General features: G+C 36.3%; 1 protein-coding gene across 4 annotated transcripts in view; it reads left to right on the forward strand.

The window, feature by feature from the left end:
- LOC138306299 (WD repeat and coiled-coil-containing protein-like) overlaps positions 1 to 19,456 on the forward strand; it is a 45,232-nt gene extending 25,776 nt beyond the window's left edge. The window contains exons 4-6 of one of the 4 annotated variants that reach the window (XM_069246723.1): positions 486 to 649; positions 15,361 to 15,475; positions 19,156 to 19,451. In XM_069246723.1, the coding sequence (XP_069102824.1) occupies positions 486 to 649; positions 15,361 to 15,475; positions 19,156 to 19,276 (400 nt within the window). In that variant the 3' untranslated portion in view covers positions 19,277 to 19,451. Of the gene's footprint in view, positions 1 to 485; positions 650 to 15,360; positions 15,476 to 19,155 lie in introns of all 4 variants that reach the window. The other 3 variants (XM_069246741.1, XM_069246733.1, XM_069246749.1) reach the window with 3 other exon arrangements.
- The last annotated feature ends 7,068 nt before the right edge of the window (positions 19,457 to 26,524 follow it).

Below are 26,524 nucleotides of genomic sequence, written 5' to 3' on the forward strand. Positions count from 1 at the left end.
TTTGTTGACCTTCATTCAAGGTTACAGGAATCAAACATGCTACAATCTTCAAACAACTTATATTGCTGTGTATTTTAATTCTACTTTTTATTGCATTAACAGTCAGATGACTAGGCCTCTTGTTATTATAACCCGTCATTTGTTTTCGTTGTACAGACTATTTAGTAAAATTATTTAATACAAGATTTCAGTTTGTTACTTCTGAACTTATAACTAGTCCAATTAACTTAATAATAAGTATGTCTACAAAATATATTGATATCTTATGTACTGCTGCTGTGCTTTCATCATCTATAGCAGAGGGTTACCACGGTTGCAAGAATTATGTTCATGCTAAAGATAACCATGATTGCTTTGGTGATGACTGATGAGTGTGTTGAGGTTTACCATGAAGTTTTACTGTGAAAATGAGGAACTAGGACTAATCAACCTTTCTGTGTGATGATTTGTTCATTTTGTTACTGTTATTTTATTTCTTTTTTCAGCCAAGCTGTGAAGAGTATCCACTGGAGCAGTGATGTTGGCCCCAGTTTATGTTATCTTTGTGTAGTTCATCCTCAAAATGTGTCTGTCTGGAAAGTCGAAGGTCATGTACCGAAACTCAGTTTCAAGCAAGTCCGGAAACTTAATGTTCAACCAATTCAGCAAGGTAAGTCTTGATATTGAATCTAATGATTGGCTCTTTGAAGTTTAATCACAATTATTTGCTCATTTTGCCAGAGCAATGTACGTAAATTTGTTCATTATAGGTTCAGAATTGATATGTAAATATTTGCAGACACAGTCATGTTTAGATATTGCATTTGGTTTCGATTGTCGAGCTTTTTCTCAAACAGATTCACGTGTCAATCTAACATAAACAAGAATCTCACATTTTTTGGTTATTCACATTTTTTGGTTATTAAACGATTAAAATTGATGTATAACTTGGAAAATAATAGCTTGTACATTTTAAGTGTAGATAGTTTATGAATTATTAAGTGAAGGAAACGATATCTATTTGCCTGTTCACATATTGTAGCAGGATCAAACGGAGGTGCAAAATGCCATCTCAGCCTATTCAAATAATGTGGTTATTCAAATATTTTCTTCTGGAAAATATCCTATTTAAATGAGCGGAATCCTCTGTATATTATTTCAATAACAAACTAAATTTCATGCTACAAATCATATATAACTCAACATTAATCAGCAATTCTTCACATATTTTTTTGTAGTGATAAAGTTATGTATTATGTAATAAAAAAAGAATCAAAGTATGAAATGTATGTTTATGCCATGTTTTATCTATAATGCGGTGTACATTTTCTATTTGGACGCGGTAAAAAACATATTCAATTGGCCCTTAATTTTTTTTTCCCTTTGAAAATTTCTTTTAAAAAAACCTCCAAGAGGTCTATTGATTTGAAATTTTGATGTGAAATGTTTAAACAAACCAATTGCCTTGACCTTCATGCGAATATACTGCAGCATCCCGGAGCATAGACACACACACACGTATACCGCAGCATCCCAAAGCATAGACACTCACACACATATACCGCAGCATCCCAAAGCATAGACACTCACACACGTATACCGCAGCATCCCAAAGCATAGACACTCACACACGTATACCGCAGCATCCCAAAGCATAGACACTCACACACGTATACCGCAGCATCCCAAAGCATAGACACTCACACACATATACAACTCATTACAGACAGGAGAGGTTATCATGACCTTGCTGTTAATAGGCCAATCAACCAAATATCATTCAAGATCACTCCTCGATTAAATATGTAACTAAGGGGCCCAGAGACAGTTAATATTGGGTTAAAGCACAAGGATTTGAGGCATAATTCAGTCAGATAGTGGCCCAGAGACAGTTAATATTGGGTTAAAGCACAAGGATTTGAGGCATAATTCAGTCAGATAGTGGCCCAGAGACAGTTAATATTGGGTTAAAGCACAAGGATTTGAGGCATAATTCAGTCAGATAGTGGCCCAGAGACAGTTAATATTGGGTTAAAGCACATGGATTTGAGGCATAATTCAGTCAGATAGTGGCCCAGAGACAGTTAATATTGGGTTAAAGCACATGGATTTGAGGCATAATTCAGTCAGATAGTGGCCCAGAGACAGTTAATATTGGGTTAAAGCACATGGATTTGAGGCATAATTCAGTCAGATAGTGGCCCAGAGACAGTTAATATTGGGTTAAAGCACAAGGATTTGAGGCATAATTCAGTCAGATAGTGGCCCAGAGACAGTTAATATTGGGTTAAAGCACAAGGATTTGAGGCATAATTCAGTCAGATAGTGGCCCAGAGACAGTTAATATTGGGTTAAAGCACATGGATTTGAGGCAAAATTCAGTCAGATAGTGGCCCAGAGACAGTTAATATTGGGTTAAAGCACATGGATTTGAGGCATAATTTGGTCAGATACCATGTGTTTATTTTGAGACTTAACATTGGTGTAGGGAGGCTTGAGTTAATGCTTGACAAGTTTTATAAGACGATTTTGTGTTTACATTTAAAAAGATGTGTTCAGGTGAGATAATATCATATAGACATGTGTGTAGAGAGAATGGCGGATGAAATATGTAGAAAATGTATGTTTAAGTCATCAAAGATAAATCTCAGGTGTTGACATGTGTTAATTACAGGTGATGTTCCAGGTGTCATTAACAGTGGTTTATTTCTACTTGATGTTCAGGCTGTCACATTTAGGGACATAAAAGTGTCAATACTATCATCACCATGATTTAATTATAACCTGCTCAAAATATATGGCTTATCTATCATTAAGAACAATGATGTGTGAGAGTATACATTCGTCATGTATAAAGCAGTTATATATAATTACATGACCTTCAATAACGCTGTCTACATACTAAATATTCAAGGTCTGTATCATTTTCATTTCAACAAATTTTATTGCAAAAAAATATGCAAATGGATTTGGCAACAGGCAAAGCCTATATTAGCCATCTCCAAACAAATCCGGTATAGTACAATTATCAACAAAATATTTTAACATCTGTATCATTTCCATTGGCTAGAAATGGACTGGTCTGTATTCACATTATCCTTTTGTAGATTGCAGTCAGTTCTTCCTTAGCGGCAATGTCTGTATAAAGATCACCTGCTATATACACAATAACACTCATGCTCCCAAATGGTCAATTGGCAACAAAGACTATTTTTTCTTGCTCCTTTGAGTTGTCTTAATAGACAAGTTTGACTGTAATCTGAACCATAATTATACCAGGATGGCATTCAATGCTATTAATTAGGGAGATACATCAAGCTACTTAAAAGCAATTAATACTGAAACATTGCATCATGTCCTAATTTAATTCATGAGAAAACAAGATGATAAGGAGATTTTCAGTAGAACGTGTCATTACTCTACCAAATATTTTGACAATTCTGTTAAACAGTTTTTCACCCTTATTTTTGCAGGGACTTCATTTCACATTTTATGTCTGTTAAATTTTGTGATTAAAACGAATGTTTCTGATGTACGTGTGTGTATAACATTTATGCAGTTATTACCAGTAATTTTCACAATTTCTGATCTTCCCCACAAAATAAAAGGTATTTAATGTTGAGTACAGCAGTCTGTCAGCAATATCATCAGAAGGTATTGAATGTTGAGTACAGCAGTCTGTCAGAAATATCATCAGAAGGTATTGAATGTTGAGTACAGCAGTCTGTCAGAAATATCATCAGAAGGTATATAATGTTGAGTACAGCAGTCTATCAGAAAATATCATCAGAAGGTATTTAATGTTGAGTACAGCAGTCTGTCAGAAATATCATCAGAAGGTATTGAATGTTGAGTACAGCAGTCTGTCAGAAATATCATCAGAAGGTATTTAATGTTGAGTACAGCAGTCTGTCAGAAATATCATCAGAAGGTATTTAATGTTGAGTACAGCAGTCTGTCAGCAATATCATCAGAATGTATTTAATGTTGAGTACAGCAGTCTGTCAGAAATATCATCAGAAGTGTATATAATGTTGAGTACAGCAGTCTATCAGAAATATCATCAGAAGGTATTTAAATGTTGAGTACAGCAGTCTGTCAGAAATATCATCAGAAGGTATTTAATGTTGAGTACAGCAGTCTGTCAGAAATATCATCAGAATGTATTTAATGTTGAGTACAGCAGTCTGTCAGAAATATCATCAGAAGGTATATAATGTTGAGTACAGCAGTCTATCAGAAATATCATCAGAAGGTATTTAATGTTGAGTACAGCAGTCTGTCAGAAATATCATCAGAAGGTATATAATGTTGAGTACAGCAGTCTGTCAGATAATATCATCAGAAGGTATATAATGTTGAGTACAGCAGTCTATCAGAAATATCATCAGAAGCGAATATATAATGTTGATGTGTACAGCAGTCTATCAGAAATATCATCAGAAGGTATTTAAATGTTGAGTACAGCAGTCTGTCAGAAATATCATCAGAAGGTATTGAATGTTGAGTACAGCAGTCTGTCAGAAATATCATCAGAAGGTATTTAATGTTGAGTACAGCAGTCTGTCAGAAATATCATCAGAAGGTATTTAAATGTTGAGTACAGCAGTCTGTCAGAAATATCATCAGAAGGTATATAATGTTGAGTACAGCAGTCTATCAGAAATATCATCAGAAGGTGTTTAAATGTTGAGTACAGCAGTCTGTCAGAAATATCATCAGAAGGTATTTAATGTTGAGTACAGCAGTCTGTCAGAAATATCATCAGAAGGTGTGTTTAAATGTTGAGTACAGCAGTCTGTCAGAAATATCATCAGAAGGTGTTTAAATGTTGAGTACAGCAGTCTGTCAGAAATATCATCAGAAGGTATTTAATGTTGAGTACAGCAGTCTGTCAGAAATATCATCAGAAGGTATTTAATATTGAGTACAGCAGTCTGTCAGAAATATCATCAGAAGGTATTTAATGTTGAGTACAGCAGTCTGTCAGAAATATCATCAGAAGGTATTTAATGTTGAGTACAGCAGTCTGTCAGCAATATCATCAGAAGGTATTTAAATGTTGAGTACAGCAGTCTGTCAGAAATATCATCAGAAGGTATTGAATGTTGAGTACAGCAGTCTGTCAGAAATATCATCAGAAGGTATTTAATGTTGAGTACAGCAGTCTGTCAGAAATATCATCAGAAGGTATTTAATGTTGAGTACAGCAGTCTGTCAGAAATATCATCAGAAGGTATTTAATGTTGAGTACAGCAGTCTGTCAGCAATATCATCAGAAGGTATTTAATGTTGAGTACAGCAGTCTGTCAGAAATATCATCAGAAGGTATTTAATGTTGAGTACAGCAGTCTGTCAGAAATATCATCAGAAGGTATTTAATGTTGAGTACAGCAGTCTGTCAGAAATATCATCAGAAGGTGTTTAATGTTGAGTACAGCAGTCTGTCAGAAATATCATCAGAAGGTATTTAATGTTGAGTACAGCAGTCTGTCAGAAATATCATCAGAAGGTATTTAATGTTGAGTACAGCAGTCTGTCAGAAATATCATCAGAATGTATTTAATGTTGAGTACAGCAGTCTGTCAGAAATATCATCAGAATGTATTTAATGTTGAGTACAGCAGTCTGTCAGAAATATCATCAGAAGGTATTTAATGTTGAGTACAGCAGTCTGTCAGAAATATCATCAGAAGGTTTAATGTTGAGTACAGCAGTCTGTCAGAAATATCATCAGAAGGTTTTTAATGTTGAGTACAGCAGTCTGTCAGAAATATCATCAGAAGGTATTTAATGTTGAGTACAGCAGTCTGTCAGAAATATCATCAGAAGGTATTTAATGTTGAGTACAGCAGTCTGTCAGAAATATCATCAGAAGGTATTTAATGTTGAGTACAGCAGTCTGTCAGAAATATCATCAGAAGGTATTTAATGTTGAGTACAGCAGTCTGTCAGAAATATCATCAGAAGGTATTTAATGTTGAGTACAGCAGTCTGTCAGAAATATCATCAGAAGGTATTTAATGTTGAGTACAGCAGTCTGTCAGAAATATTCATCAGAAGGTATTTAATGTTGAGTACAGCAGTCTGTCAGAAATATCATCAGAAGGTATTTAATGTTGAGTACAGCAGTCTGTCAGAAATATCATCAGAAGGTATTTAATGTTGAGTACAGCAGTCTGTCAGAAATATCATCAGAAGGTATTTAATGTTGAGTACAGCAGTCTGTCAGAAATATCATCAGAAGGTATTTAATGTTGAGTACAGCAGTCTGTCAGCAATATCATCAGAAGGTATTTAATGTTGAGTACAGCAGTCTGTCAGAAATATCATCAGAAGGTATTTAATGTTGAGTACACAGTCATCTTAGAAATATCATCAGAAGGTATTTAAATGTTGAGTACAGCAGTCTGTCAGAAATATCATCAGAAGGTGTTTAAATGTTGAGTACAGCAGTCTGTCAGAAATATCATCAGAAGGTATTTAATGTTGAGTACAGATTAGTCTGTCAGAAATATCATCAGAAGGTATTTAATGTTGAGTACAGCAGTCTGTCAGAAATATCATCAGAAGGTATTTAATGTTGAGTACAGCAGTCTGTCAGAAATATCATCAGAAGGTATTTAATGTTGAGTACAGCAGTCCTGTCAGAAATATCATCAGAAGGTATTTAATGTTGAGTACAGCAGTCTGTCAGAAATATCATCAGAAGGTATTTAATGTTGAGTACAGCAGTCTGTCAGCAATATCATCAGAAGGTATTAATGTTGAGTACAGCAGTCTGTCAGAAATATCATCAGAAGGTATTTAATGTTGAGTACAGCAGTCTGTCAGAAATATCATCAGAAGGTATTTAATGTTGAGTACAGCAGTCTGTCAGAAATATCATCAGAAAGTATTTAATGTTGAGTACAGCAGTCTGTCAGAAATATCATCAGAAAGTATTTAATGTTGAGTACAGCAGTCTGTCAGAAATATCATCAGAAGGTATTTAATGTTGAGTACAGCAGTCTGTCAGAAATATCATCAGAAGGTATTTAATGTTGAGTACAGCAGTCTGTCAGAAATATCATCAGAAGGTATTTAATGTTGAGTACAGCAGTCTGTCAGAAATATCATCAGAAGGTATTTAATGTTGAGTACAGCAGTCTGTCAGAAATATCATCAGAAGGTATTTAATGTTGAGTACAGCAGTCTGTCAGAAATATCATCAGAAGGTATTTAATGTTGAGTACAGCAGTCTGTCAGAAATATCATCAGAAGGTATTTAATGTTGAGTACAGCAGTCTGTCAGAAATATCATCAGAAGGTAATTAAATGTTGAGTACAGCAGTCTGTCAGAAATATCATCAGAAGGTATTTAATGTTGAGTACAGCAGTCTGTCAGAAATATCATCAGAAGGTATTGAATGTTGAGTACAGCAGTCTGTCAGCAATATCATCAGAAAGTATTTAATGTTGAGTACAGCAGTCTGTCAGAAATATCATCAGAAGGTATTTAATGTTGAGTACAGAAGTCTGTCAGAAATATCATCAGAAGGTATTTAATGTTGAGTACAGCAGTCTGTCAGAAATATCATCAGAAGGTATTTAATGTTGAGTACAGCAGTCTGTCAGAAATATCATCAGAAGGTATTTAATGTTGAGTACAGCAGTCTGTCAGAAATATCATCAGAAGGTATTTAATGTTGAGTACAGCAGTCTGTCAGAAATATCATCAGAAGGTATTTAATGTTGAGTACAGCAGTCTGTCAGAAATATCATCAGAAGGTATTTAATGTTGAGTACAGCAGTCTGTCAGAAATATCATCAGAAGGTATTTAATGTTGAGTACAGCAGTCTGTCAGAAATATCATCAGAAGGTATTGAATGTTGAGTACAGCAGTCTGTCAGCAATATCATCAGAAAGTATTTAATGTTGAGTACAGCAGTCTGTCAGAAATATCATCAGAAGGTATTTAATGTTGAGTACAGCAGTCTGTCAGAAATATCATCAGAAGGTATTTAATGTTGAGTACAGCAGTCTGTCAGAAATATCATCAGAAGGTATTTAATGTTGAGTACAGCAGTCTGTCAGAAATATCATCAGAAGGTATTTAATGTTGAGTACAGCAGTCTGTCAGAAATATCATCAGAAGGTATTTAAATGTTGAGTACAGATTAGTCTGTCAGAAATATCATCAGAAGGTATTTAATGTTGAGTACAGCAGTCTGTCAGAAATATCATCAGAAGGTATTTAATGTTGAGTACAGCAGTCTGTCAGAAATATCATCAGAAGGTATTTAATGTTGAGTACAGCAGTCTGTCAGAAATATCATCAGAAGGTATTTAAATGTTGAGTACAGCAGTCTGTCAGAAATATCATCAGAAGGTATTTTAATGTTGAGTACAGCAGTCTGTCAGAATATCATCAGAAGTATTTAATGTTGAGTACAGCAGTCTGTCAGAAATATCATCAGAAGGTATTTAATGTTGAGTACAGCAGTCTGTCAGAAATATCATCAGAAGGTATTTAATGTTGAGTACAGCAGTCTGTCAGAAATATCATCAGAATGTATTTAATGTTGAGTACAGCAGTCTGTCAGAAATATCATCAGAAGGTATTTAATGTTGAGTACAGCAGTCTGTCAGAAATATCATCAGAAGGTATTTAATGTTGAGTACAGCAGTCTGTCAGAAATATCATCAGAAGGTATTTAAATGTTGAGTACAGCAGTCTGTCAGAAATATCATCAGAAGGTATTAATGTTGAGTACAGCAGTCTGTCAGCAATATCATCAGAAGGTATTTAATGTTGAGTACAGCAGTCTGTCAGAAATATCATCAGAAGGTATTTAAATGTTGAGTACAGATAGTCTGTCAAATATCATCAGAAGGTATTTAATGTTGAGTACAGCAGTCTGTCAGAAATATCATCAGAAGGTATTTAATGTTGAGTACAGCAGTCTGTCAGAAATATCATCAGAAGGTATTTAATGTTGAGTACAGCAGTCTGTCAGAAATATCATCAGAAGGTATTTAATGTTGAGTACAGCAGTCTGTCAGAAATATCATCAGAAGGTATTTAATGTTGAGTACAGCAGTCTGTCAGAAATATCATCAGAAGGTATTTAATGTTGAGTACAGCAGTCTGTCAGAAATATCATCAGAATGTATTTAATGTTGAGTACAGCAGTCTGTCAGAAATATCATCAGAAGGTATTTAATGTTGAGTACAGCAGTCTGTCAGAAATATCATCAGAAGGTATTTAATGTTGAGTACAGCAGTCTGTCAGAAATATCATCAGAAGGTATTTTAATGTTGAGTACAGCAGTCTGTCAGCAATATCATCAGAAGGTATTTAATGTTGAGTACAGCAGTCTGTCAGAAATATCATCAGAAGGTATTTAATGTTGAGTACAGCAGTCTGTCAGAAATATCATCAGAAGGTATTTAATGTTGAGTACAGCAGTCTGTCAGAAATATCATCAGAAGGTATTTAATGTTGAGTACAGATTAGTCTGTCAGAAATATCATCAGAAGGTATTTAAATGTTGAGTACAGCAGTCTGTCAGAAATATCATCAGAAGGTATTTAATGTTGAGTACAGCAGTCTGTCAGAAATATCATCAGAAGGTATATAATGTTGAGTACAGCAGTCTGTCAGAAATATCATCAGAAGGTATTTAATGTTGAGTACAGCAGTCTGTCAGAAATATCATCAGAAGGTATTTAATGTTGAGTACAGCAGTCTGTCAGAAATATCATCAGAAGGTATTTAAATGTTGAGTACAGCAGTCTGTCAGAAATATCATCAGAAGGTATTTAATGTTGAGTACAGCAGTCTGTCAGAAATATCATCAGAAGGTATTTAATGTTGAGTACAGCAGTCTGTCAGAAATATCATCAGAAGGTATTTAATGTTGAGTACAGCAGTCTGTCAGAAATATCATCAGAAGGTATTTAATGTTGAGTACAGCAGTCTGTCAGAAATATCATCAGAAGGTATTTAATGTTGAGTACAGCAGTCTATCAGAAATATCATCAGAAGGTATTTAATGTTGAGTACAGCAGTCTGTCAGAAATATCATCAGAAGGTATTGAATGTTGAGTACAGCAGTCTGTCAGAAATATCATCAGAAGGTATTGAATGTTGAGTACAGCAGTCTGTCAGCAATATCATCAGAAGGTATTGAATGTTGAGTACAGCAGTCTGTCAGAAATATCATCAGAAGGTATATAATGTTGAGTACAGCAGTCTGTCAGAAATATCATCAGAAGGTATATAATGTTGAGTACAGCAGTCTGTCAGAAATATCATCAGAAGGTATTTAATGTTGAGTACAGCAGTCTGTCAGAAATATCATCAGAAGGTATTTAATGTTGAGTACAGCAGTCTGTCAGAAATATCATCAGAAGGTATTTAATGTTGAGTACAGCAGTCTGTCAGCAATATCATCAGAAGGTATTTAATGTTGAGTACAGCAGTCTGTCAGAAATATCATCAGAAGGTATTTAATGTTGAGTACAGCAGTCTGTCAGAAATATCATCAGAAGGTATTTAATGTTGAGTACAGCAGTCTGTCAGAAATATCATCAGAAGGTATTTAATGTTGAGTACAGCAGTCTGTCAGAAATATCATCAGAAGTATTTAATGTTGAGTACAGCAGTCTGTCAGAAATATCATCAGAAGGTGTTTAATGTTGATACAGCAGTCTCGTCAGAAATATCATCAGAAAGTATTTAATGTTGAGTACAGCAGTCTGTCAGAAATATCATCAGAAGGTATTTAATGTTGAGTACAGCAGTCTGTCAGAAATATCATCAGAAGGTATTTAATGTTGAGTACAGCAGTCTGTCAGAAATATCATCAGAAGGTATTGAATGTTGAGTACAGCAGTCTGTCAGCAATATCATCAGAAGGTATTTAATGTTGAGTACAGCAGTCTGTCAGAAATATCATCAGAAGGTATTGAATGTTGAGTACAGCAGTCTGTCAGCAATATCATCAGAAGGTATTGAATGTTGAGTACTGCAGTCTGTCAGCATTACATACATACAATAGTTGGTACACTTTAGCATGTACTGAGTAGAATGAACACCTGTAGCTAGAATGGAAGGTATAATATTTCACAAGCTGTTTGAATTTTGTGTAAGCTTATATACAATCTGTGTAGTGTGTCATACCTAAATTAGATTTTATTGCTGAATCTGATAGTGTTTAGTATGGAGAAAGTGAGTTAGCCTAGTGCCCCTACTGTACAGGAACTGGTCTGAACTCTTCTATCGATCAGCTGATATTAGACAGATTTTGTGATCTCATTTTGGCCTTAAGTGGAATAGACCACATAGGCATGCTTGATATTTCCTGTCCTATATTTGACTGAGTATATGTATAAGCCACCTGCAAGTGTAGATGACTGTAACAATATTGTGTGTGACAATACCATAAAACAACATGAAATAAAAACAAATATTGGCTCAGTATGCAGAGTACAGCAAACAAAAAAACAAATGTGGAATTATTGTTTTGCCAATTGCCAGATGACAACTGGAAATAAGAATGAATGTAGAAATATTTGATGAGTTAACAGATTACAAATTAAAAACAGGAATGGAGTCTGAACGTTCCATCCATTTGCCACTGATAATAAGGATTCATTTATAAGGTAGAGAGATATGTACTGCCATTTATTTTGTTCAGGTGTTATTATGATGAGTTCAGGTGTATCGGTTATGATCACACCTCTAGCAGTGTGTATGGCAGTCATTTCTGGTCAGTGGTCACTTTGGGGCAGTTATCCCTGTCGGATACTTGTGTCCTAATCACTGGACAGAGAAAAGAGGCTTACAAACCCATCAAGTAGGATTTGTCCTTCACCTAACCTAGCCGGTCTGTCGGATTCTCTGTATTCCTACTTACAACACTTGTTTTGGTCAGGTGTAAGGGTATAAGGTTATGTAGTCTTGATAAATGTAAACAAATTCAGGAATTCTTATAGGCTGCATTTTAATGCTAAAATCACTTAGAAAATACCGTCTGTATGAATTAACCAGGAAATCTAAAATACCGTCTGTATAAATTAACCAGGAAATCTAAAATACCATCTGTATAAATTAACCAGAAAATCTAAAATACCGTCTGTACAAATTAACCAGGAAATCTAAAATACCGTCTGTATAAATTAACCAGGAAATCTAAAATACCGTCTGTATAAATTAACCAGGAAATCTAAAATACCGTCTGTATAAATTAACCAGAAAATCTACCATACCGTCTGTACAAATTAACCAGGAAATCTAAAATACCGTCTGTATAAATTAACCAGGAAATCTTAAATACCGTCTGTATAAATTAACCAGGAAATCTGACCAAAACTTACATTTATCAAGAAATATATGATGTCGCTTTCAAAGAAGTATAATCACAACTAGCTGAATGACAGCTGTTATTACACTAGAATAATACATACATTATATATATTGAGAAGCATACTGTATTTGCAGTTTATAATTTGACACTGAGTCAACACATATAAATCATGAAATTATTTCCCATGACAATAAGCACCAGTTATCTTTCAATGCTTTTTTTGTGGTGTGAAATTCATAATGCTGATTAACGACTTTAAAAGTACAACCATGAGTCCTGTCAAATTTGTCTGAATTAAGCACTTTTCCTATTTTCTAAACTTTTCAAACACCCTGGTCACATTTTAGACTAGATATGGTATATGTAAGGTAATATAGACCGAGTGGTAGATACAGAGGTCATGTAACATTGATCTGGTACAGAGTGGACAAAGGTTTGTGTAGTTGTGATAAGTTATTGTGTAATAAGGGAGATTATCAAGGCCCTCATGTCAGTGTGAATAATGGATACTGTCAATCTGTCTGTCGGGACATCTCTTTGTAGATGATCAGCATTATATAGAAGAAACCTAATTATGGTACATTAACACATTCATGATATTTTTCCTCTTTCTACAAAACAAAAATATTCTAACACAATTTCAGTTCAGGATACAAAAATGTCATCATGCAATAGATATACTGTTAAACCAACTCATTTCTGGTATTATTAGTTAGACGTGAAAACCAATCTCAGCGAAAACATCTCAAACTGAAGTAGAGTAGAACTAATCTCAGCGAAAACATCTCAAACTAAAGTAGAGTAGAACTAATCTCAGTGAAAACATCTCAAACTGAAGTAGAGTAGAACTAATCTCAGTGAAAACATCTCAAACTGAAGTAGAGTAGAACTAATCTCAGTGAAAACATCTCAAACTGAAGTAGAGTAGAACTAATCTCAGTGAAAACATCTCAAACTGAAGTAGAGTAGAACTAATCTCAGTGAAAACATCTCAAACTGAAGTAGAGTAGAACTAATCTCAGTGAAAACATCTCAAACTGAAGTAGAGTAGAACTAATCTCAGTGAAAACATCTCAAATTGAAGTAGAGTAGAACTAATCTCAGCGAAAACATCTCAAACTGAAGTAGAGTAGAACTAATCTCAGTGAAAACATCTCAAACTGAAGTAGAGTAGAACTAATCTCAGTGAAAACATCTCAAACTGAAGTAGAGTAGAACTAATCTCAGTGAAAACATCTCAAACTGAAGTAGAGTAGAACTAATCTCAGTGAACTAATCTCAAACTGAAGTAGAGTAGAACTAATCTCATTGAAAACATCTCAAACTGAAGTAGAGTAGAACTAATCTCAGCGAAAACATCTCAAACTGAAGTAGAGTAGAACTAATCTCAGCGAAAACATCTCAAACTGAAGTAGAGTAGAACTTATCTCAGTGAAAACATCTCAAACTGAAGTAGAGTAGAACTAATCTCAGTGAAAACATCTCAAACTGAAGTAGAGTAGAACTAATCTCAGTGAAAACATCTCAAACTGAAGTAGAGTAGAACTAATCTCAGTGAAAACATCTCAAACTGAAGTAGAGTAGAACTAATCTCAGTGAAAACATCTCAAACTGAAGTAGAGTAGAAATAATCTCAGTGAAAACATCTCAAACTGAAGTAGAGTAGAACTTATCTCAGTGAAAACATCTCAAACTGAAGTAGAGTAGAACTAATCTCAGTGAAAACATCTCAAACTGAAGTAGAGTAGAACTAATCTCAGTGAAAACATCTCAAACTGAAGTAGAGTAGAACTAATCTCAGTGAAAACATCTCAAACTGAAGTAGAGTAGAACTAATCTCAGTGAAAACATCTCAAACTGAAGTAGAGTAGAACTAATCTCAGTGAAAACATCTCAAACTGAAGTAGAGTAGAACTAATCTCAGTGAAAACATCTCAAACTGAAGTAGAGTAGAACTTATCTCAGTGAAAACATCTCAAACTGAAGTAGAGTAGAACTAATCTCAGTGAAAACATCTCAAACTGAAGTAGAGTAGAACTTATCTCAGTGAAAACATCTCAAACTGGAGTAGAGTAGAACAAATCTCGGTGAAAACACCTCAAACTGATGTAGAGTAGAACTAATCTCAATGAAAACATCTCAAACTGAAGTAGAGTAGAAATAATCTCAATGAAAACATCTCAAACTGAAGTAGAGTAGAACTAATATCAGTGAAAACATCTCAAACTGAAGTAGAGTAGAATTAATCTCAGCGAAAACATTTCAAACTGAAGTTGAGTAGAACTAATCTCAGTGAAAACATTTCAAACTGAAGTAGAGTAGAACAAATCTCAGCGAAACATCTCAAACTGAAGTAGAGTAGAACTTATCTCAGTGAAAACATCTCAAACTGAAGTAGAGTAGAACTAATCTCAGTGAAAACATCTCAAACTGAAGTAGAGTAGAACTAATCTCAGTGAAAACATCTCAAACTGAAGTAGAGTAGAACAAATCTCAGCGAAAACATCTCAAACTGAAGTAGAGTAGAACTAATCTCAGTGAAAACATCTCAAACTGAAGTAGAGTAGAACTAATCTCAGTGAAAACATCTCAAACTGAAGTAGAGTAGAACTAATCTCAGTGAAAACATCTCAAACTGAAGTAGAGTAGAACAAATTGAGTTTAAATGTGAAATCAAATTCAATTGAAAAACTCTTTAGACACAAAAACTTGAAATAACATCACCACGGAAGTTTGTTTTTTAGGGTTTTGCTGTCTTGTTAATTTGCCACCACGTGTGACTTCCACATTATGAAATAGAAAAAAGCACGGTTTCATCCATAACATTAGGAATAGGAAGGGTTAAGTGACAGACTAAAATTTGACAGCCACAGCAGTACAGACCAGTGAGGATTTCTCAGCTATATTAGGAGTTCTGGAAGTTTGATGCCAAGAGAGTCCTTATGTAAAAAGCCTATGATGCATGTGATAACTATGCTATATTGATGATTTATTAGTCGGTCTAATGATCAGATTTTTTTTTTCAGGTTGTCTTTGGAACCCCGGGCGAGATATCCTCTGTATTCTCAGTAAACATCAATGCAGTTTCTTCTTCAGACACACACAGAACAGGGGTACTTACGCTTTCCCTCCCATAGAGAGGTAGGTTATTCATACATATTAATTATATAAATAAGCAACTGACAGGTATTAGTTGTTTGGGCCAGATGAGTTGAAAAGGTTCCTATTTCTCTAACCACTTGTTTAATGTATGCTTTACACTACACGCAGTTGAATTTCAAGCAGGAGAAATTAGCAGCAGATGCAATTTCAACAACAATGGAGAAAAACCCTAACCCTCTGTCTTCTTTCTACCTTTGGATTTTAAAAGTACGGACAAAAACATAAAGTTGTGGATTTTGTTTCCTTTATATTCAATCTGGCAATATAAGTAACAGCAGTTTGGTTAATAATTGATGGTGCTATATTACCTAAATACAGCTGTGATGGTATACTGCAGCACCGCCGACGTCCTCAGCCGAGGCCATCCCTCATTGCGTGTTTCGACTCCTTACTCGGTACACTCTCAGGATGGGGGGTCCACAGTGGTGATCAGTCACTGCGCGTCGGTGGTGGGAGTCCAGCTATTGGTGTCCTTCTTCATCCACACCCAGCATGAAGATCGTTCTGCTGCCTTAGCCATCCTCTGCACTGCTGTCCTTCTGGTCCTGCCCGACAACCCTAATGCAGATAGCATTCTCCACACAGACTGTGCGGGGAAGCCTCTACATCCAACCTCAACAGGGTAGTTCCATGTATGCATGGCCGATAATACCGGATGACCTCTCAGATCTGGATGTCCTTGTTTCACCTTCCCTCACAAACCTAATCTGCGTATGCTTGGACCTTGGTTGACTTGACCTGACACTCTTCCGTTCTTTCTCCAAAACATCAGCCAGCTCCCTAAGGACTTGGTTGTGGCGCCACGTATATCTCCCATGTGATAAGGCCCCATGACAGGAGGTGAGTATGTGCTGGAGAGTTCCTCTCTGTCCACACAGAGGGCAGTCTGGTGTTTCCACAAGGTCCCATCTATGGAGATTTGCTGGTGTTGGTAGCACATCATACACAGATCGGAGAAGAAAATACAGTTGGAACTGCGGGTACTTCCAGATTTCTGTCCATGATAGAACCCGTGGTTCTGTGTCCCACCTTGTCCAGGCCCCCTGAACACCTAGTTCCACTGCTTTGGTCTGTCTTCTTTCTTCTTCCCGACTTCTTATCTCCTTCTGTACCAATGATTGCCTCTCTGTGACATCAGCTTTCTTTCAGAAAGTGTGTTTTGATGTCCCTAGGCCCTGCCTTCCTACTGCGGTTGTTCCCACAATATCTTTGTGCCGCAACCGGCTCTCCGCTTCATCGACTGCCTTGGATGCTGACCATTTTCTGCCAGTGCGTACTTCTACACCTGGTAGCCGCACCTTGTCATCCTTCCACTCTTTTAAGGTCATGATGAGTCTTGCCTTGCCTGTCTTGAATTCTTCAACTAATGAAGAGAGAGGAAGTTGGAGTTTTGCCGTTCTGCTGTATAAGCCTACTGCAGTAAAGCTTGGAGGGACTCCCAACCACCTCCTTAGGTGCCGATTGATGATTCACTCCATCTTCTCCACCGTTGAAGTTGATATCTCATATAGCATAAGGGGCCAGGCTAGGCGTGGCAAGAGACCGTGCTGGTACATCCAGGCTTTGAACTTCCCTGGGAGACCTGTTTTGTGTATACGTCTCATCCCTTCTTGGACCTGTTGTTCTATTCTCCTGATGTTGCCTTTGTCCGCTAGTGATTCATCAAACCAATTTCCCAGGCATTTGATGGGGTTTCCGATTATTGTTGGTATCTCCTCCCCTTGGATCTTTAGTTGGAATTGCCTGGTTACTCTTCCCTTCTTTATAATAAGTGATCTTGACTTCCTTGGCTTGAAGGGCATTCTTGCCCAAGTTGCTGTTTCCTCTAGGGCTGTCAGTATCCATCTTGCCTGAACATGGATATCTGTAGTGATGGTCAGATCATCCATAAAGCCTCTGTTTGGCGGCTGCCTGATGTTACTGGATGTTTTTGGGCCTCTTGTCTCCCTTTCTCCTGCTCGGATGATCATGTTCATACCCATTACAAAGAGGATAACCGAGATGGTACACCCTGTTACAATGCCCTTCTGCAGTTCCTGCCAAGATGTTGTAAATGTCTTGGTTGTAAAGCGCAGATCTAGAAGTAGCTTTTAATCAGTCTTCTGAAGTGCTCTGGGATATGGTAGTGTTCCAAGGCCTCCTGTATAAGCATATAAGGGATGGTACCATATGCGTTTGCTAGCTCCAACCATATCACAGTGAGGTCTTTCTTGTTGACCTTGGCTTCCCGGATTAGTTGCGTTATAATGCTGGTATGTTCTACGCACCCTGAGAATCCGGGAATTCCTCCCTTCTGTACCGATGCATCAATATACTGGTTCTCTGTCATGTATGTCGTCAGCCTCCTTGCTAGAACCGAGAAGAATATCTTCCCTTCTACATTTAGTAATGAGATGGTACAGAACTGATTGATGCCCTCTGAGTTGTCTTCCTTTGGTACGAAGCAGCCTTCAGCCTTTTGCCAGCAAGAAGGTATTTTTCCCTTCCTCCAAATGACTTTGAGTAACTTCCATAGATGCCTCAAAATCTTCTGACAGTTCTTGTAGACCTTGTACGGGATTCCATTGGGCCCGGGTGCTGATCCAGATCTGGCTTTCTTGACAATTTCTTTGACCTCCTTCCATGATGGTTCCTTGCCGTCCAATGGTATCCCTGGTTCTGGTACTGCCTCTATCCTTTCACATGGGCCTAGTTGTCTCCCCTGCTGTTCATCTCCATGTGTCTCTGATAGATGTCTCTCTACCTCCTCTCTAGAACTCCTCAGCGACCCTGACTTAGACCCTTCCAGTGTTGATTTGGTTAGTCTGTACGGGTTTGCTATGAACTTAGCCCTCTTTTTCCCCTCTCCTTCCTGGCTTTCCGTATTCTCTCCGCTCTTTGGAGGTTGTTTCTCTTCTCTCTCAGAATAGCCCTTAACTCACTCATCCCAATCTTCTCCTCCTCGTTTGCTGTCTTAAATTTTTTGGTGATAGTCCTGATTTCCGTTCGAAGGCTTAGTATCTCCTTTTGGCGCCTGTTGGGTGTTACATGTTCATCCTTCCTGCTACCACCTTGCTTTGTTCCAAAGCGCTCAAGTCCCACTGCGTACACTAATGTTGACAGGGATGTTATCTTCCTGTGTACGTCGCCTACCAATGTCATCTGTAAGATCTTATCAAGGTCATTATCAAATGCTTCCCACCGTTTATCTTCTGAAGATGGCCACTGTACTGCCTCCTTCCTGGTGTTTCCATCTTCTTCCTGGTTAGCATGAATTGGGTTCTGACTACCAGTCTCCGCCTCAACATATTCCTGATCCACTTCAGTGGGTAGGAGGTCCTCAGCACTGTGGTGTTCTTCCTGGCTGAAGTCCTCCTCCGTCTCATCAGTGTTAACTGTGCGTTCCTCTTTCCGCTTCACAGGTCTACATTTGGTTTTTGCTTGGTGAATCTTTAACCCCTTCAGGTTCTTACACACTTTCCCACAATGACACTTTGTTTCTGCCGTTGTTCCTGTCAATGTCCGTTGTACAAGCCGAGTCGTTGCCGTTGTATCCACGTTGCTGGGTCTTTCATCCTCCCCCCCTCTCGGAAGACCCTGGGGGTGTTTTTCTTCATTCTGTGTTGTAGCTTGTATATTCTTGTATTGTTTCCAATAATGAGTTTGCTGTTTTTCTGTAGCGGTAAGATTCGGTGTGGAGCCTGGTCTAAGGACGGTAGCCAGCTAGTACTATGTGTGGGCTCCATGCTGCTGGTGAGTACATCTGGTAGGACAGAATGTAGTGAGAAAAAACCACTTTAACTTTACAACAAACACGTCATCAGAATGAAGTGAAAAATTAACACTTTAACTTTACAACAAACACGTCATCAGATTTCTAAGATTATGATCAATTAGCAGAACTACATAACTTCTGGCTGAGAAACTGTAGCTGAATCTTATTCCTGGCCTAGTATAATTTCAATACGGAAATCTTGACAATTTACAACCACTAAAATACACAGTATTTCTGTCGAGGAAGCTTTACTTGGTATGGTATATTTTGGGTTGTTTTACTTGGTATGGTATATTTTGTGTTGTTTTACTTGGTATGGTATATTTTGTGTTGTTTTTACTTGGTATGGTATATTTTGTGTTGCTTTACTTGGTATGGTATATTTTGTGTTGTTTTACTTGGTATGGTATATTTTTGTATTGTTTTACTTGGTATGGTATATTTTGTGTTGTTTTACTTGGGTATGGTATATTTTGTGTTGCTTTACTTGGGTATAGTATATTTTGTGTTGCTTTACTTGGTATGGTATATTTTTGTTGTTGTTTTACTTGTTCTGGTATGGTATATTTTGTGTTGCTTTACTTTGGTATAGTATATTTTGTGTTGCTTTACTTGGTATGGTATTTTTTTGTGTGCTTTGCTTGGTATGGTATATTTTGTGTTGTTTTACTTGGTATGGTATATTTTGTATTGTTTTAACTTGGTATGGTATATTTTGTGTTGTTTTACTTGGTATGGTATATTTTGTGTTGCTTTACTTGGTATGGTATATTTTGTGTTGTTTTACTTGGTATGGTATATTTTGTGTTGTTTTACTTGGTATGGTATATTTTGTGTTGTTTTACTTGGTATGGTATATTTTGTGTTGTTTTACTTGGTATGGTATATTTTGTGTTGTTTTACTTGGTATGGTATATTTTGTGTTGTTTTACTTGGTATGGTATATTTTGTGTTGCTTTACTTGGTATGGTATATTTTGTGTTGTTTTACTTGGTATGGTATATTTTTGTGTTGCTTTACTTGGTATGGTATATTTTGTGTTGTTTTACTTGGTATGGTATATTTTGTGTTGTTGCTTTACTTGGTATGGTATATATTTTTTGTTGTTTTACTTGGTATGGTATATTTTGTGTTGTTTTACTTGGTATGGTATATTTTGTGTTGTTTTACTTGGTATGGTATATTTTGTGTTGTTTTACTTGGTATGGTATATTTTGTATTGTTTTACTTGGTATGGTATATTTTGTTTGCTTTACTTGGGTATGGTATATTTTGTGTTGCTTTACTTGGGTATAGTATATTTTGTGTTGCTTTACTTGGTATGGTATATTTTGTGTTGTTTTACTTGGTATGGTATATTTTGTGTTGTTTTACTTGGTATGGTATATTTTGTGTTGTTTTACTTGGTATGGTATATTTTGTGTTGTTTTACTTGGTATGGTATATTTTGTGTTGTTTTACTTGGTATGGTATATTTTGTGTTGCTTTACTTGGTATGGTATATTTTGTGTTGTTTTACTTGGTATGGTATATTTTGTGTTGTTTTACTTGGTATGGTATATATTTTGTGTTGTTTTACTTGGTATGGTGTATTTTGTGTTGCTTTACTTGGTATGGTATATTTTGTGTTGTTTTACTTGGTATGGTATATTTTGTGTTGTTTTACTTGGTATGGTATATTTTGTGTTGTTTTACTTGGTATGGTATATTTTGTGTTGCTTTACTTGGTATGGTATATTTTGTGTTGTTTTACTTGGTATGGTAAATCTAGTTAGGGATTTCCATTGAGGATGGAAATCCCTATTGTTATTGTTCTGTTTTTTCTTCTTATTAGGGATTTCCATTTAGGATGGAAATCCCTATTGTTATTGTTCTGTTTTTTCTTCTTCTTATTATTATTATTTTTCTTTTTTATTCTTATTTCCACAAATCTTGTTCGCAGGATATCTCAGGAACGAAATAAGGTACGACGCTCAACTTTGGACACGTTATGAATGTACATAAGATCTTGAAATGTACGTTCGATTTTTTACAAAAATGTTCAAGGTCAAGGTCATAGACGTAAAAAACAATTTTCTGGAACGAAGTTTAAGCGCTCATAACTTCATTACCGTACGGTGTACATCGTTCACGTTTTGTTATTCAGATAGATCTTGACATTGCGCGTGCTTTTCCCATGCCATGTTATCAGAGATTATGTCAAGGTCAAGAGTTCGCTACGGGGTCAAACAAAGGTCAAAAACGAAATTCAACACAGAAAAGTTTTGAAAGTTGGATATGAAAGGGCATGCCCTCAGAAATATATAATGACAAGTTTTAAGGTCATGAAATCCAAAATGGCGGAGATATAGGCCTTTGAAAAAAGGCTATTTTGGCGTTTTCCCGCCAAAAAATATTAAAGGTTTCAGCGCCTTTAATACTTAACACACATGCTTGATTTTTTGTACAGACATAGCATGGACGAATGTCTACAGAACTTATGCTGTTTTATTGACCTTGACATTCATTCAAGGTCACAGGGTTCAAAAAGCTTTAAATCTTTAAACGACATCTTCGTAATAAATAAGAGGTGTAGAGCGCTGAAATTTGGAGACGTTATGTACGTACATGAGTTCTTAAAAATGTACTCTCGATTTTGGAGGATAAGTTCAAGGTCAAGGTCACAGACGTAAAAAAACTGCTTTTTTCGAACGAAACTTTTAAACGCTCATAATTTCATACCGTACGCTACACAAACATGTACGTTTCATTCTCCATGTAGAACTCACGATAAGTTCACGTTTTTTTCTCATTACATGTTATCAGAAATTATGTCAAGGTCACGAGTTCACTAGGGGGTCAAATGAGGTCAAACAAAGGTCAAAAATGAACTTTACCATAGAAATGTTTCGAAGGGCGCATATGAAAGCAGAGCATGTTCTCAGGCACATAAAATGACCAAATTCAAGGTCATATGATCCAAAATGGCGGAGATATAGGACATCATTCAAAATCGAAATTTTTAGTTTTATTTATTTGCCCGAGAACTGCCCGAGACGTTTCAGCGCCTTTAGTACCTGTATGTACGGTGTTGATTTTTTCATACCGCTGTTGTATGAACTTTTTGTCTTCAAAAAGTTATTTTTTTTAAAGGGATTATATAGAAAAATGGCGGAAATATAGCTCTCCAAATATGGCAATTTGTTTTCATTTTTTCTTATTTTTGTCCGTTATTTGTGAGCTCGTAGGGCCTTTATCATCTCATGTAGGGTGTTGAATTTTTTGTAAATGTAAGCTTTAGCCTATTGTCTGTACAAGGTTTTTAATTTCAAAGACATGAATTTGAAAATGGCGGAAATATAGACCTCCGAATATGGCGTTTCGTTCATTTTTTAACGTAAATTTTAGCGTAATTCATGAAAAATTCAAAGGTGAAATGTTTTGAATTGGATGTGAAAGATCATACTTTCAGACACATAAAATGACCAAGTTCAAGGTCATAAGATTCAAAATGGCGGAGATATAGGACATCGAAAATCGAAATTTTAGTTTATATTTGTCCTTGCCCGAGACGTTTCAGCGCCTTTAAACCTGTATGTTACATTTGTTGATTTTTCATACCTATGTTGTGTATGAACTTTTGTCTTCAAAAGTTATTTATTTTTAAGGGGTTATATAGAAAAATGGCGAAAAGATAGCTCTCCAAATATGGCAATTTGTTTCATTTTCTTATTTTTTTCCGTTATTTGTGAGCTCGTAGGGCCTTTATCATCTCATGTAGAGTGTTGAATTTTTGTAAATGTTAGCTTTAGCCTATTGTCTGTACAGGTTTTTAATTTCAAAGACATGAATTTGAAAATGGCGGAAATATAGACCTCCGAATATGGCGTTTCGTTCATTTTTTAACGTAAAATTTTAGCGTAATTCATGAAAATTCAAAGGTGAAATGTTTTGAATTGGATGTGAAAGATCATGCTTTCAGACACATAAAATGACCAATTTCAATGTCATATGATTCAAAATGGCGGAGGTATAGAACTTTCAGCGATTTTGAGGTGTGATTACATGATGTGGCATGTGGCCAAAGGGAGATAATCGGTATCTAATACTAAAACTCTAATCGTACGTGTTATTCCGCATTGGTCCAAGATCTTTATAAGAAATGGAGAATTTTTGCACTTTTAAAAAAACCTGAAATTCTAATGTGTTTACCTATTCATTATCAAAATTGATATTTTGAACCTAAATCTCAATCGGAATTTCCAAATTCATATCACGGTTATCAAGGAATAATTACCTGTCAGAAAACATTTTTAATTTTGAAATTCATAATAAGCCAGCCAATCAGCGGCCGGGTTAAAATTCTGTCCTGGGCTCAATCTTCGTTACACACGGGCCGTTTCGAAGGTATTTTTACATTTAGTTTTTCAATACTTTTCGGGGGATGTTTTAAGTGCTACTGTAATTAGGGAGGGTTTTCCACAAGAGACCCGGAGGGGCGATCCGACTGTAGCTCCCGTTATATGTATAAGTCCCAAATCGTGATCGTATAGTATTTTTTAGTATATACAACAGAGTCCACAGTCGTCACACAAAATCCTCTCCGGATCCCGTTTCCTCCACAGGTTACAGGCCTGTATCTCAACAGGTTATCGATCTCTAGGATGTAGCGGAAGCACTGACACTAATCCAATAACTCAACTAGGTAAATACAGGTACAAATAACTATTTATTATATAAAAAGACAAGTAGATTAATTATTACATAGAAGATTCACAATAGTGCCCGTTAAGACAGATAACAATAAGAGATATATAAGTGCCGAAGCAGTTTTACAATGTATCCAAGATTAACTATAGCCCAAACTTTAGGCCTAATTAGCTAAGTCCTGTGTGATTACCACGTTCCCTAAACAAAGCCCTAACACCCTACGGAGCCAACTAACCACCTACAAGTGTTCTTAACTCTAGAGGTATATAAAACCAACGGTGTAAACTAGGATACCTTAGGATGCCTAAGCCCTAAGCCCCCCTGACAACCCCTAATTATAACACAAACCCTACGTTAGCTATAGATACACTCTAAGTAAAGACCCATCAGCCCCCTTTTAAAACAACTCATCAACCCAGTACCCCAAAGTGACCACTGATTGGTCAATGTCCGGACAGAGCACCATATTTAGGTGAAACCGTTGCTACAACAACCCACCTACACACTAAATATAATCTTCCGCTTAAAACAGACAAGGCTCTCAACTGACTGATAAAAAAACCTCTCCACGTGTACCACACGTGTTACTTCCGGCCAGCGGTCCATCATCGGGGTGATCATGAGGACAACTAGGTTGATGAATGTGACTGCTAAACAGCAAACACACCCTAGATAAGACCTGTTCTCACGGTGTTCCCCTGAATTTGGGTCCAAGATACATAAACAGATCACTGAAGTGGAAGACTTAGAAAGTGTGCAATAACAAATATACATACTACTGTAGAAATAAATGCAACAATGATAGAAACCCGTTCTCACCAATCACACTACATATACACGTATATATATGAACAATGTACACTGTGTTTTGCGTAAAATACACGTACATGTGATAACTACACCGCCATACATGGGAGGCCGTCCTTACGTGACCCTAGCTGTTAATAGGACGTACATTTGAAACAAACAAACAATAAAAAGTAATGCACAAAACACAATAACTGACAGGTTTAAAAGCCTTTTATGTGTGTGGCAGAGCCGTCACCTGTGACACCGATGTTCAAACACAACCGGTGCTATTTTGAGAAACTATCCGAGCCGTTAATTTGAGATCACAGAACCAAATAAATTCCCATAGAGGACCGTGTTAACGTTTGCTACTATTCAGGTTAATTGAAGTTATCAAAATTCTTTACAAAATTTACATCTACATGTATTGTTCCGACCCACACATATATCCAATTCAGCAGGCGCTCCTATATATTCACCTCTCTATGAAATCTTGTGCCCAAAAAGGGGGATTCCCCCCTATAAATCTGTTTTTTCGGTTGGACCAGACTTAACTTTTCGTAAGGGAAACGCTTTCTGATTAATATTGAGTGAGATTGTTCCGTTTGTTAAAGCAATCGTTTCTGTTCGCTAACTTGACTTATATCATTACATAGGTGGAAATCCCGTGTTTTGATCGCGATCAAATCTAGTTTAATCTTATTTTTATTTATTTACTTTAATTTTTCTTTTTTATTCTTATTTCCACAAAATCTTGTTAGGCGAAGGATATCTCTCAGGAACGAAATAAGGTTACGACGCTCAACTTCGGACACGTTATGAATGTACATAAGATCTTCTGAAATGTACGTTCGATTTTTTTACAAAAATGTTCAAGGTCAAGGTCATAGACGTAAAAAAAACAATTATTTGGAACGAAGTTTAAGCGCTCATAACTTCATTACCGTACGGTGTACATCGTTCACGTTTTGTTATTTCAGATAGATCGTGACATTGCGCGTGCTTTTCCCCATGCCATGTTATCAGAGATTATGTCAAGGTCAAGAGTTTCGCTACGGGGTCAAACAAAGGTCAAAAACGAAATTCACCAACAGTAGAAAAGATTTTGAAAGTTGGAATATGAAAGGGCATGCCCTCAGAAATATATAATGACAAATTTTTAAGGTCATTGAAATCCCCAAAAATGGCTGAGATATAGGCCTTTGAAAAAAGGCTATTTTGGCGTATTCCCGCCTCCCCCGCCAAAAATGTTTTAAGGTTTCAGGCGCCTTTAATACTTAACACACATGCTTGACTTTTTTTTTTGTATAGACATAGCATGGACGTAATGTCTACAGAACTTATGCTGTTTTATTGACCTTGACATTCAGTTCAAGGTCACAGGATTCAAAAAGCTTTAATATCTTTTCAAACGACATCTTCGTAATAAATAAGAGTGTAGAGCGCTGAAAATTTGGAGACGTTATGGTACGTAACATGAGTTCTGCGAAAATGTACTCTCGATTTTGGAGGATAACGTTCAAGGTCATTGGTCACAGACGTAAAAAACTGCTTTTTTTCGATACAAACTTTAAACGCTCATAATTTCAATAACCGTACGCTACACAACATGTACGTTTCATTCTCCATGTAGATCACGATAATTCACGTTTTTTTCTCATTACATGTTATCAGAAAGTATGTCAAGGTCACCACGAGTTCACTAGGGGGTTCCAAATGAGGTCAAACAAAGGTCAAAAATGAACTTTACCATAGAAATGTTTCGAAGGGCGCATATGAAAAGAGCATGTTCTCAG

Source organism: Argopecten irradians, chromosome 1 (assembly GCF_041381155.1).
Source record: "Argopecten irradians isolate NY chromosome 1, Ai_NY, whole genome shotgun sequence".
In the NCBI taxonomy this organism is placed as follows: Eukaryota; Metazoa; Mollusca; class Bivalvia; order Pectinida; family Pectinidae; genus Argopecten; species Argopecten irradians.